At 30.8% G+C, this 14213-nt stretch overlaps 2 protein-coding genes across 5 annotated transcripts in view; one reads left to right on the plus strand and one right to left on the minus strand.

The window, feature by feature from the left end:
* Positions 1-3783, plus strand: part of LOC106684213 (protein sickie) — a gene marked incomplete at its 5' end in the record, with an annotated part of 168758 nt that extends 164975 nt beyond the window's left edge. For all 4 annotated transcript variants that reach the window (XM_067046039.1, XM_067046040.1, XM_067046041.1 and 1 more), the window contains 2 exon segments: positions 254-353; positions 1494-3783. In XM_067046039.1, coding sequence (XP_066902140.1) covers positions 254-353; positions 1494-1595 — 202 coding nt within the window.
* Positions 3784-7082: 3299 nt separating this feature from the next.
* Positions 7083-14213, minus strand: part of LOC106684217 (ATP-binding cassette sub-family F member 1) — a 16778-nt gene continuing 9647 nt past the window's right edge. Inside the window, exons 8-12 of the mRNA XM_014426164.3 lie at positions 13684-13858; positions 12347-12525; positions 10616-10849; positions 10295-10367; positions 7083-7416 (exon numbers count right to left, since the gene is read on the minus strand). Coding sequence (XP_014281650.1) covers positions 7229-7416; positions 10295-10367; positions 10616-10849; positions 12347-12525; positions 13684-13858 — 849 coding nt within the window. The 3' untranslated portion in view covers positions 7083-7228. The remainder of the gene's footprint in view (positions 7417-10294; positions 10368-10615; positions 10850-12346; positions 12526-13683; positions 13859-14213) is intronic.

The raw sequence follows: 14213 nt of genomic DNA on the forward strand, positions 1-14213 counted from the left end.
TTTTTTTAGCTCAAGAATTGTGCCGCTGCTAAACAAGTTGAGGAACCGCTGCTCTGGAGGGTGCCACAGTCCATATCTAGATTGAACTCTGACTACCCCAAAGGAAAAAGTTTTTTTTTTAATTCTTTGTGGTACTCCGGAGTTTGTTAGGAATGTGATACAAAGATGACAAAAAAATGTTATTTTTTTATACTTATGGTACCCTAAAATATAATTATATTATTAAAGTAACTAATCTCTTCTTTTTGTACAGGCTAAGACCAGAAGATGTCGGCTACGAGGTTCAAGCCACTGTAAATACTACAGCATCAACTAATACTAAATCCCAAGCAACTTCAGAACCGGATCCTCTAGTGAGTCAATTTTTTACTCATTTAATTGTTTTTTCAACTTGGAATTTTTTCTCACTTAATTAAAATGCAGAGATTAATTAATAAATATTAGTATATACAGATCTTTTCATAAATGAGTTTTAGTTTATTTGATCTAATCTTTTGGGTCGACAATTTCACGAACGCCAAACTTGAATGGTTTTCCTTTCCTCCTATTTCTCTGAAAATAATAAACTTTTGAACTGACTGTACCAAAGAGGGATAGGGGTGCATTTTAAATCAATTTCATAACCCTCTGGATAGTTTTAGGGGTTTCAGGATTGCCTTATATCTGCATAAACAAAACGTATGCACTCGCACACATACACACACACATTGATAACTTTTTCATAACTGTCAATGATATATATTTTTGGGGATCAGGATCAGTCAATAATAAAACATCTATTTTGTAACAAACTCAGTTCAACTACAAACATTGCACAAGTGAGTCATTTTTAGTTCTATAGAAACACTATTATAAAAACTACTGATTTCTTCTTTTAGATAATTTTATTATCTATCATATTTTCATATGTATGTTTGATTATATGAATAATGGACATCTGGAGAAAAAAAATCATCCAAATAAATCAAGGTGAAAAATTTCTGATTTCTAATTTTTTTTTTTTAAATGGTATTTAAGGGTTTCAGGCAACGTTAAAAAACGAATATGATTTGCTTGTTCCTAAAAATAATTTTGTTGGCCTACTTTACCCTAAGCCTCATTATGTTGTTATGATGATAATGTCGTTGAATAAATCAGTATTATTCTAATCTTATATTTAAAAAGATTCAAATCTTTTATATATAATACTGGTTATAAAATGGTATATAATACTGGTGAAAAAAAAAGTACACTTTCTGAGCTAAATACCAAAAAACGTTTAATTTTGTTATTTAAGACCTGATTATTTTAGCCTCAGCGTGTAAGGTGTTGATATTAAGGTTTTATTAAATGTCTTACATACATAAAATCAAATCTTCAATTTTTTTTTTTTTTAAGGGATGGTTCGGATTATGAAATGGTCCAGATTAACGAAAGTCTATCTATTTTATTTAAAAAAATTAAATGTTGTTCTTAATATTAGAATTTAATTGTAATTCAAAAATAATTTTTAGTTGAACATGCTGATGAGGTTGCAAGAAGCTGCCAACTATTCCAGCCCTCACAACACTGAAGGCGAGATGAACAGCACTGGGAGCCTTGGAGTGGAATCTTAGCCAAAGCAAAACAACCACACTCCTCTCAAACTTTCATGCATAATTACATTTTAGATCTGTCCCCTAGAGGGCATCCCTGTACAATTGTAAAATACATATTGATTGTGTATATATGTACAAGTATACATTAGGTAACAAAACATTTTTTTATAAAAATATATGTTTCCTACAATAGCCAGCTGCGATGGATGAAATATATTTTTTTAATTTACAAAAAAGAAAAAAAAATAGCTCAAATTGTGCATTTCCTAGTTGTGTTAGGTCTCTCTAGACGGAGCTTTTGTCTAAAATATCATTATAAATAAAATGAAAAAAAAAATGATAATTGAAACATTTCCTATTTTTTTACTTATTCATTTATCATGAAAGAATGTATTGTTTGCTTTTCGCATTGTAGCATCGCGCATTTATTTAAAATCGACCTCTTTTGACTGAATTCAAACGGTCTGTACAATCATAAGATGCAAAAGTTATATTTTAAGAAACACGCGCAAACTAGTACTCCTAGCCTTAGATCCTGATGTTGTCGAATCAAAGAAGGAAAAGGAAATTTTCCCATGTTTTTGTATTCTTCGTAACTTTTGTATCAGAGGTTTTCGTACTGGTTTGTATAAGATTTTTATGCTGTATGATAAGTCGTTGTATGACAATAAGATTTATATTGGCAGAGTCGGATAAGAATTGCTTAGCTCTCTTCTCTGTTTGTAGATAGATTTTGATGTATATTTTCCACGCTACTTGGCCAGTAATTGATGCCTCTGCGTTACTAGCTATTGTTGTACGATTGTATCTAATGCTAGCAGTTTTTCATTTATTTTATGTAAATGTTTAACTCTGCTGCTTTTTTTTTTTTTTTTTTCAATTATTATTATTATTATTATACATATCATTTGTTAATTTGTTGTAAATATATATATGTATATTTAGAGAATTTAAAAATATATTTATAATATGTATATTTAGTTGTAATTTTGTTTAAGGTTCAGTTTACAGCAGAGTATGCCAAAAAATTGAAGTATGTATTTATTAAAACATTGTCTTTGTATACATAAAAGTTATGTAAATGCATTTAACTAAGACAGTGCCTAGTCAGCTTTATGTACGAATTACGGAGTGTTTTACCATCTACTGCTTTTCTATACGCAAGTCATTTCTTCAGGGTATATATACCTTTTGTACTTCCTCTATATGAGCCCCTATATGTCGAACGCAAAGATTTCTTTTAAAAAAATTTAAATTCTTCATCATTGATATGAATATATATTTTTTACAAACTAAAAAAAAATCATCATTGTTAAATAACAAGAAGATGAATAAAAAGTGTGCATATTACATAGCATGAAGTAAAGTGTCGTAATAATAAAAAGTTCAAAATTCCTTTTATCGTAAAAAAAGGTCTAACGAGAGACTCATGGTTCTGTCATGTGTATTTCTTATGAATTTAAGTTACCATTCCATAATAAAAAAGGAAGGCCTTTTATTTAATTTTTCTGCGATAAAACTAATTTTTAATTTTCTTTTTTTACTTACGACTCTTTCCTATAGAAAATGATGCAATGTATATGTAGTTAAAATACATATTACAAATAATTTAAATGTGGATTTTTACAAAAATATTTAATTAAAAAATTCAATAAATGCACGCTATTATCAAATTATAAAGATTTAAATTATTTTCTTTAATGTTGGAGTACAAAAAAGACAACAAAATATAAATAACATTTTAGTTAAGAATTCCGAGAGGTGAGGCTGTCATACATTCTATTGATCTCAGAATTTCTACTGCCTTTTAAAAATTTAAAGTTATAGTCTGATATAGAGATATTTAATTCAAAGGTAAATAATCATTTATCTTATATTCAAGGATAGTAAAAAAAATCGATATATAGGGGCTCAATTGAATATATATATGTATGTATATGTGTTCGTACATATACATACATATAGCTTCTTTATATTAAGCATCTGTGCTTACTGTGTCTGTTGTATAAATAGTTTTGTACTTTGCTCATTCTTGAAGAGCTATGCGCTGCCCTCGTGCGAATAATTATATTGTATTATGTTTATAATGTTTTCTAAATTGTGTTATATATAAATATTTATAAAAAGTTGTTACAAGAAATTATGTACAATTCCAAATAACCAGAAGTCATTGACAAAATAATAAAGAAAAGTTAATGACAACTCAGACGAAGTATTTAATTTATTATATAACCTATTCCTCACCTAAGCCATGTTGACACATTCCTCATTTCTTTTTTTTAGTTTTTGAAGTAGTGTTATAGATTAAACTTTTTTAAAGGAATTATAACACAGTACTGGAAAAAAGCTTCATTTTTGGTTATTAAATACCAATCAAAATTGATGAATGAACTACATTTTTTGTGATATTAAACCTACCTTTTTTTTTAATATAAACTTTTATAGATATAATCTATTGAACATTCTCCAACATCTTCGCTACAGTCAATGTTAAAGATAAACCAGTAGAAGATGAACGATGAAGCGTCAGGATGCAGTACTTTGTAAGGAAGTACTGTTACTAGAACAACGAATGCGCTAGGAGGTGATTTGGTCATAATCATGTTCGACCACCAGATTTTTACCCAATTAAGGGTACCTACTTTATGAGGCTTGGTGGACTGCGAAGGGCTCCCGAACCCATAGAGTTCACTCATGGCTACAGTAACTGAATAAATAATTTGTCATTGGTCATAGCCGTACTTGAACCTACGTCCTTGGAATTAGTAGCCCAGTGCCTTATCACTAACCACCCCTGTCCCTCCTTTTTGCTTCAGTTAATATATTAAAATCTATTTTGAATTAAACAACTTCTGTAAATATTTGTGGTTTTTATTTAAAATTCTGGTTATTCCGATTTTTTATTCTATAATACCTTTAAATCGTGTTCTGGATGGGAAGGGAATATTTCGGATAACTACTTGACAAATTCCTCTGCTATGCTCTCATCTGACAAAGCCCAGGAACCATTGTCACATCAGTGAGGGGGGGGGGAATTGAATGCTATTTTAGATTTTTTTTTTTAGTTACATTCCAGAGGAAGTTATCAGAACTAAATAGTGAGGAGAGGTAGGAATTAAAGGTAGCTGATTTCTTTTTTACAAATCTGGAAATGTGGTTACATGATTTTCAATCATTGTGATCCCAGTCTTTACCAGTGGGTCCTAGAACAAAGGAGCTTTTTTGTGATATTTCAGGAAAGGAAGAAGTAATTATGCAGTCCAAACTGCTTGTTGGATCATGCTGATGTAAGAACTCATAGCATCGTCTCGGTTTATAGAGATTCTCTGAGGTCTATTCTATTACTTATTATTTGTAGGAAGAGATTCCCAGTTTTCAGTGGTCGTCATGCATTCTTTTCAGCTGTTCGTGCCAGAGTGAGGTCTTCCAGGCACACATGAGGTTCGCTATCTGTTAGATCATCAAATTGATGGCTGATTTCAAGCTATAGTCATGTCCTGATGTAGGTATTCCAAACTTCTTTACATTAACATGGGTTCTAAAATGTCTTCTAAAAGAACTTTTATTTTTTTAGGCCAAGATTCCCATTGGAGTCATTTACTATCTAACCATGGTTGGAGGATAAGTTTTTCATTTTGTGGGACCGCCAGTAGTGCTACAAAGTTAACGCCCCAGGCCGGATTCGAACTAGCATCACCAACAGATCTCAGATTGATAAGACTGCACCTAACCACTGAGCTACAGACAGCTCGAAAGAACTTTGAATCTGACTTATATTTGTATGAACATTTTTGATAGAATTATAAAAATCACATTTTTTTCTTATTTTTAACAAAATGAATATGAATATTCAATTTATCAACTTAAAATGAAACAAAAATAATTGAAATTGTTCAAAGAAAAGGGTTATTATAAACTAAAACAAAACGGATCCAGCTAGATTTTTATCAAAGTAAAACATTAAAAAAAATAATCACTACTGTCATTACACTACAATACAAATGTCCATCTACAAAACAAAATCAAAGAATAATATATTGTCTTTACTTTACCAGCTAGACACTGTAGCTACATTGGGGATCCCTAGTGAATACTATTTTCAACTTCATGAAAACAAATTTTGAGATAAATAGCGTACTAAAATCAAAACATTTAACTCACTAGCATCCAAGCAATAAGTCTATTGAGTAAGCCAGCGCTTGTCATATTCTTCAATTGTTCTCTCTCTCCTGATGAGAGTCCTCTCACGCATTAGCTATATACATAAACTACTCTATTTGGTATTATTTAAGCCCTAATGTTGTGCCCCCATGAGAAAAAGAAAAAAAATTCGGTTTTATGTATTTCATATTTACTATTATTCTAATTATTAGTTATTCATATTCATATTATTATAAGTGATATTTATTTACATGTTATGTATGAAAATGAATACAATAGATATTGTTTATTTTTGTCATATTGTGGTGAATACAATATAGGAACTATATTATACAATGTGGGTATTTGGACTAAGTCCCCAGTCAGTCCCATTAAGTGCTTGAGACCAAGTACCCACTGACAGACAGTGAGTAACATTCAGGGTCCTAATCTCCCACCATATGTTAAAAATGACTAGGAAGGGTGTAAAAAAAAAATAATGGGTCTTAGTGAGTCATCACCGTCCTAATGCCCTGTAGAATTTTATGGTTACTGCAGCAGCACTGCCACCCACAGTGGGGCATACTGATGGTGCAGTGCAAAAAGCCACATTAGGAAGCAAATTTTATTTTATTTTTTTATTCAACAAGTTCTTATATTATTTTTTGTTGTAGTATAATTATGAAATATATCAGATTTATTTGATATGCTGCTATTTGGAATTTTTTTGGCACAAATAATTATTTTTTACAATATTTATTGATATTTTTTTATTTGATGCTGACTGGCAGTTTTAGCAAGTTCACTTCGAACCCCCACCGCCGCCATACCTAATTTCCAATGTACTATTACCTGGCCTCTCTGGTAATAGACCCTTTTTTGCATATTTTTATTTATTATAAATAAATTACGTAATTTTCAACTTAACACAGTGATAAACTATAATGAAAATTGTGCTATAGGGTGTTTATTAGTAGCTGAATTAAGTAATTGAGTATTAATTTTGATAATTAATTAAACTGAGTAAGTAATTTCTAAAACAAAGGAGAGCATGATTACAATTTTCCTTGGAAGGGATTTCCTGCTTATATAATGTATTACAAATTTAACGCATATTTTCCTTAAAAAATTCAAATAACATCACAAAGAGTTAAAAACAAATTTATTTCTGTAAATATGGAATACATATTTAATAATTTAAGAATAATCGTAACATAAATCATCACTAATGTAATAGATAGAAACAACAAAAATGGATTTTGTATTTATTTATAAAAATGAGCACCTAAAAATAAACGATCGTTTATCTAATTTTCTAAAAACCGTTTTGATATACAATCTATTCCTTATACAAAAATATATTTATTAATATAACCTTTTTTTTTTTTTTGTCGTAAATTGAGATACATTAAAAAATAATTTAACAATAAACAATTTTCGACTCTAAAATTAGAGTTTTAAGTTTTAACATTTCCTTGGGTGGTGAACGTTCATCATACGGGAGAGGAGAACTACTGCTGCACAGCGGCGTTTGCAGCAATGCTGGGATTGTTGATGACTTCTCCCAGGGACTCGAGGAGTTCCTTTCTGTAGTCATCGAAGTCACCATCAACTTCATTAATAGTCTGATCTTCTATTACCCAAAGGTTACATTCTGTTTCTCTGATGAGACGCTCGTCGTGAGAAACAATAATCACACCTGAAACATTTCCATAATGAAATGAATTATTTTTTAATTTTAATATTATATATTGATGTTTTTTCATAAGAGAATCATCAAGAGATGATTTCGGTTACAATGAAAAAAAAAAATTATTAAAAGATAGATTCAACTATTTATCAACAGCTAATACTGGTAAAGTGACTGTTGCTGAATGAGCTAAATGATTTAACCCAGCTTGATAAAAAAGTCAACCTCTCGATCTCAAAAGATTTCAATGCCTAAAATGCGATATAATTAACAGTATATATAAGTAGTGCACCTTGCACTGAAGACCATTTCATGTGCTGTATTTAAATGAAGGAATTGAAAGTGAAGGAAAATGAATTTATAAACAATTTATAGGGTTGTGGGCAGTGAACAAGAGAAAAGCAATATACTAAATCTATGGTGGGTAATTACAGGTTATAAAGAGGTAACTGAAGAGAAACATGTTTCAATTCATAATTTTGAAAAGGGAGCATCGAAGATGGTTTATTAATGTATCGTTGTGCATTATAAACTGATGTGTCGTGGTGCATGAACATGTTTACTGTTGATAATGAAAATTACAGTGAACTCACTTAGGAGTGTGAAGGCGTCATTTCTCTTTTTAGTTTCCCTTATCCGTGTTACCTGTCTCTAGTTGGGAAGCCGCTTCCCAGAGTTACTCTCACAATGTTTTGGGCTACACCTGCGTCTTTTTTTATTATGGTCACATGGGGCACTAATGTTGCTAATTGCAATTAGGCATATGCTCATAGTGCGGAGGGCCACCTTGTTTCTAATCTTTTGTTTGTTTAAATGAAACAGTGTAAATTATTAAAGCATTAATAATGAATATGACATTCCCAAAGCTATATGCATTGGGCCATCCATAGCTCAGGTGGTTAGGCACAGGTATTACCAATCTGAGATCTGGGGATGATGCCTATGACATCAATATGAACGTATCCTTGAGATTAGCCTGAGGGTCGAAACGTTGGAAAAATTGTAAAGAATAAAGGTTGAGAGAAAAAACGATCAAATTTGTTTTAAATTAAGAAAAAATAGGAACGTTTCGAAGGTTTATAGAAAAAGCTGTACCTAGGAGAGCACTTTTGTTACCCAAGGGAGAAAGACCAAGATTGCTTTGGAAAGACTGAGTGGTGGACAATGTAATTTAGTTTAATATTTAAGAACTCAAGAATTCAAGCAAAACTTGTAGAAACATTTTAAATTAAAAAAACATTTTGAGAAAAAAAAAAAGGACTTTTCACTAAGCAGTTTACAAATGATATTTATACATTGGACATTGATAGCAGAATTAAGATTTAAAAAAAAATTAAATAGACCATATTAAAGTAGAGAACAGATCTTTTTTTTTAAATTTATACTAAAGTGACTCATAACTGGAGTTGAGAAGTAGTTGAAGAAGTTATAATATAATAAATGATATTTTATGTGTATGAGGAAAAAAGAATTATTATTTTATAGTGACACAGCAAATCACATTATGTAAGTGTCTGCTTCGTCCTAAATTCTTTGATAATGAATAATTTGGAATCTTGTGGCCTTGATTTCCAAGATTTTATTGCTATCGGTTGCACCAAGTTGGGATAAAAAAAAAAGGTTACATTTACCATTAATAAACCACCAAACTAATAAATAATAGCATTTGTATGTATTTTTATGAGGAAATTTATTAATAATGAAAATTAGCACTAATTTATTAATTGTTATAAGGATATGTTAGAACTAAATAAAGAACTAACTAAGATAACAGAAAACATTCTCTGTATATTAGAGCGACCAGTAAAATACATACTTATATGCATTTTTAAATGGATATAAGAAGAAATTAATATTAGCATAAAACAAAATCATAATTTTTAAGAAGACGAGCGTCTACATATAATTAATGGTCAACCAGAAGCTTTGAATTTTGGATAAAACTCTTGTTGCAATGTTGTAATATCTTTAACACAGAACGATACCAATAATAACAGTGCATAAACACATATATTGTTGTTTGGGGTAGTGAGCTTTATGGAAAAACACCGTCAACAAATAGGGAAGAGTCGGTGACCCAACTTTAGTTACTCAACAGACACACCAGGATAACGTTTAGGGAAACTAGGAGAGGGGAGTGGTGGGCCAGAGAGGGGACGTGAACAAGCAATGTCCTGGACTATAGGCATTTAGCTTTAACAATATTTCGCTGCTTTGCTTGTATAGTGGCACCTCTCACATAATACTAATTTTACAGAAGCATATAAACATTTTAAATATAGATTTCTTATATCTAATTCTTGCAATCCTTAATGCTCCTAACTTAACCATCAATAAAGACCTTAATGTCCCTGATGAAACTGATCTAGCCTGAACCAGATAGCAATTCTTTCATAATAAACTCCCTACCTGCCCAAATCCATTAGTTTCTAACCTTGCTTCTCTTTCATTCCTGACATTCCTCCGAGGGGCCTAAAAAGAAGATGGCCTCGAGACCTTCTAATATAGAAATGTTATTAGACTGCTACTAATGGCTAGTTTCTTTAAAAGTAAACAAAATTCATTATTGCATTCAAGAAAACAATTCGAACAAACCTTTAGAAAGTAATGAAACAACTGCCATTGTTCAAGAAAGAATGAATACAGTTTAATATAATTTGTTTTATTGATAATATTGACAGGTGTTAGTTGATATTATCTAAACTAATGGTCATTAGATCAATCTAACTATCGCAACCCTATTGCCCATAAGCAAATCCAATTCATTTTGAAAAGTTAAAAAAATTAATTCTTAAGATATTATCATTTTTTCCAGGAGAGCTATTTCATTTCCTGCTTATGATTATATGGTATTATATTATATCATATAATAATAAGTAACACTAACCTCCTTTAAATTCGACTATTGCTTCAGCTAGCGCATCAATGGATTCGATATCGAGGTTGTTAGTAGGTTCATCCTGAAAATATTTCATTATATCATTATTACATAATATTACAATATTACTAAGGAAATATTTAAACTATTTTGGAAAATAAGGGCAGAATTCATAGACAGCACTCAAGTAAAACTTTGATGATGTAGAATTGAATCTGGATGAGAAGGTGAAAGTGGAATGTAGGAAGATGGCCTGAGTGGCCTCTAATATAACTAGTAATCTTCCTATTATGGTAATTTTATTTTTTTTATAGAAATCCAATTACTTACAAGAATAAGGACATCTGGAGCAGTTTGACAGAGTTCAGCAAGTGCCACCCTAGCCTTTTGCCCTCCAGATAAATCTTTCATTTTTATTATGTGTGCGTGACTGGAAAGGCCAAATGTCCCTAGAACTTTTCTCGCTGTCTCATAGGGAAGATTGAAAAGCCTCATCAAGTATTCTGCAGGAGTTTCCTCTGCTGTCAAATGCTCACCGGAATGCTGGTCAAACCTGCCTATATGCTAACAAAGTGAATGAAACAATTGTAATAAATATACAACCACCATTATAGTTAGAATTTATATTATATCATAAGAATCAAACAGATTAAAGAAAAATCTTTGGACCACCTTGGTTTTTTTTTTAATCACGGTAATCCGAACTTCAGTACTCTGAACACTTAAAAAAAAAAATACTTTTTATCAGAAAACTCAGCAGGATATGACATTTTTGTTTCCAAATAAAAGTGCACATGAGTAAAGGACATCTTTAACTTCCTGATCTATAGGCAAGTTATTGTAATCACCATGAAAATCGAAAGTGGACATTTTTAAACAGCTTCGATATCGGGTGATCTACTTCCAATGAAAGTCTTCATAATATATTTAGTTGGAATTAGAAACACGTAATGTCTATTGCATAAATAATTTGATTCTGTAAACCTAATTTAATTGTAACAAATTAAATCACCGCTTAGTATTACTGAGGATGTAAAAGAAAACAAAATTGTCGCCTACCAAAATAAGGCTAGTGACCAGGAATGTTTTAAGACTCATAGTACCTGACAAAAAAAAAGCCTTCTTCAAACTGTCAAATTTCCAAAACACTAAATAAATAAAAATAGTTATTGCTGAATTTTTTTACACCATTTTTCTTAATACTTCTCAGTAATCCGAACACCTCCCTGCAGCAATTTGTTCGGATTACCAATATTACACTGTAATTGCTAAAAAACATTACATTTAAAAAACTCGGGCGTGTGGGTTTTGGCGCTTTGCGCCGAAACGCGCCTGACGTGACAACTTTACGCTAAATATTGGAATAATAATATTAATAAAATAGACACACAATATTTGAATCAAGATATTTATTTTCCTTTACAAATGATATTTATATTTAACAATTAATTTCCATTATTCTGTTCATAATCGGACGATGGTACGAGAAATATGAGATGAGAGGCATCAATTCGGCTGTAATATGCCTGGAAAATGTCAAGTCAATCACTGTCCCTCCTAATGTTGTTGCACTATTTGTATTTGACAAACAATCCAAATTGAATTTTCTCTTCATAAATTTCGTAAATGTATTATTTGATTGCACATTGACGTTAAAGTCACCACAAGATTTTTAATTAATACCAAAATTTTATTAAGCGCATATTCCTTATTTCAGACATAATTTAATGATCAGAATACATCATTACCCCCACCACCGCACTCTCCGTTACGCTACACTTTTGCCTACATGACTTCCAGTATCTATAACCTCAATTACCCACACTACTATACTACTAAGCCACGCCCATTCTATTTCCGTTACGCTACACTTTTGCCTACATGACTCCCTGCAATCTAATTTATAAGACATTGTCACGTCAGAAAAAAAAAAATGGTTGACGACATTTGTAATGAAAGTGGAACGAAATACTCATACGTGAGATATTAACTTTACAAGGTTAAAGATAGAACATTTAAAAAATAAAAATAAATAGGAATAATACTCAAAATACAACTTACAAGCCTATGGTTCTTTTTAACCTCGCCTCTGTGAGGGGCTAGATCACTAGTGAGCAGTTTAAGGAACGTAGACTTGCCGACACCATTCGGTCCGACGATGGCCACTCGAGAGCTCAAGTCTATACCAAAGTCAACTTGGCGGAACAGCAGGTTCTGATCAGGGTAGCCGAAATCGACATCTAAAATAATGAAAAATATAATTATATATTTATATAAAAAAAGATTACAATAAACTTGTTCATTGACTTATTCTCTTCAATCAAGCGCATAAAGTTGTTATAAACGTTAACTTGGAGGTTTAATTGTAAGTGATCAGAAGAGATCCTGGTGGAACGGGAATAATAGAGGGATTTTTTGTAATTATTAACACTTTTACTGCGGTTGACGACACATTACCATCAAGCCATGGTCCACTAGCTAGGTAGGTTTGTTCTGGGTTTTCTTGCCTTTAAGGATTTTTACCTTCCTTCAAATTTTTTTCCCTATTGAATTTATTGGATTACTAATTTAATAGATCTATTAATTGATTGTTTGAGAGTGGTTTATATTATTAATAATACCAACTTTCCTTTGCAGGCTAATTGCCAGAGTTATATAATAAACTAAACAATCTCAATACAAAAACTATCCTTTAAAAATTTGTTTTCCTTTTCTACTAACTAAAAATTATTGTGTTTAGTAGAAATGAAAAAATTTTTTTAAAGAATGGTTTTTGGTATTGAGATTATGCAGTTTATTATATGACAAGGGAAATCAGCCTGCAAAAGAGACTTTTTAAATGAATTGTGACAAGCCAATAATTGAGGTTGTCTCCTTGAAAATGGCATGAGGGCTGAAACGTTGGAGATTTTAAAATAAAAAGTTGAGAGTAAATTGGATCATTGAAGTTGTTGTCATTAGTAATCTATATAAATTTCAATACAATACTTCTCTTTACTATATATTCTATATATTAGTAAGTGAAAGTAAAAAACTGTCAACCATTGTAAAGATTAGATTTGAAAATGGAAAATATAGTCTAAAACATAATCCAACCATACATAAATGATCTATAAAGTTTTAAGAATGTTCTAGTTTTCCTCAAAAGTCACTATTTTGAATGTTAAAAAATAAACTGCTAAGGCTTTTGAGTGCTACAAGATCAAAAATATATATCATTATAACCATTGTATGTAGTTATTTGACGTTGTTATAAATGATACCCGGTGTATATCAATAAAATATACTGAAGGTATGACAGGCAATAGGAAGGAACCTAATTATAAAAAATATTACAGTTTGAAAAGTCCATTTCACAATGGAAATTAATATTACCATTATAATAATATGTAACTTACTGTGAAGCCCAAGGATGGGCGGCTGCAGAGGGGGAGGATCCGGGAACGAAAATTTGACAATGTAGTCTTTTGGTTTTTGAAGAAGTTCTATCGGCCCATTGTCTTCTTCCCTCTTCTGTAACTTTGTTTTGTTCTTTTCCTGTTTTCTAGTAAGTGCTTCCTTCTGTTTCTTTTCCTGTTAATTAGATAAAAACATTATAAATCTTATGTTAATTTTCTAAATGAAACAACATAATCAACCCATTAATAAAGTAATCAAAGTCATTAATTTTCTCAATGAAGCAATATAAACAGTAAGCAAGTCAATAATAAAGTAATTAAATTATATTATTTCAAAAATTTTTTGAGACAAGGTAATATTTATTAAATAAATCAATTTTATATCCAAATCAGTCTCAACACTTTATTTATTCATTAGTCCAACGTTTCGGCCTTTCTAGCCATCTTCAGGGACATCTTCAATACAAAAATCCTTCTCACATTAATTTATATTTTCTATTTGCAGGCTATTCTGCCCAGGTCATTTTCTT

The sequence above is a fragment of the Halyomorpha halys genome, unplaced genomic scaffold (genome assembly GCF_000696795.3).
Source record: "Halyomorpha halys isolate HHAL.00 unplaced genomic scaffold, Hhal_1.1 Scaffold557.1, whole genome shotgun sequence".
Taxonomy (NCBI): Eukaryota; Metazoa; Arthropoda; class Insecta; order Hemiptera; family Pentatomidae; genus Halyomorpha; species Halyomorpha halys.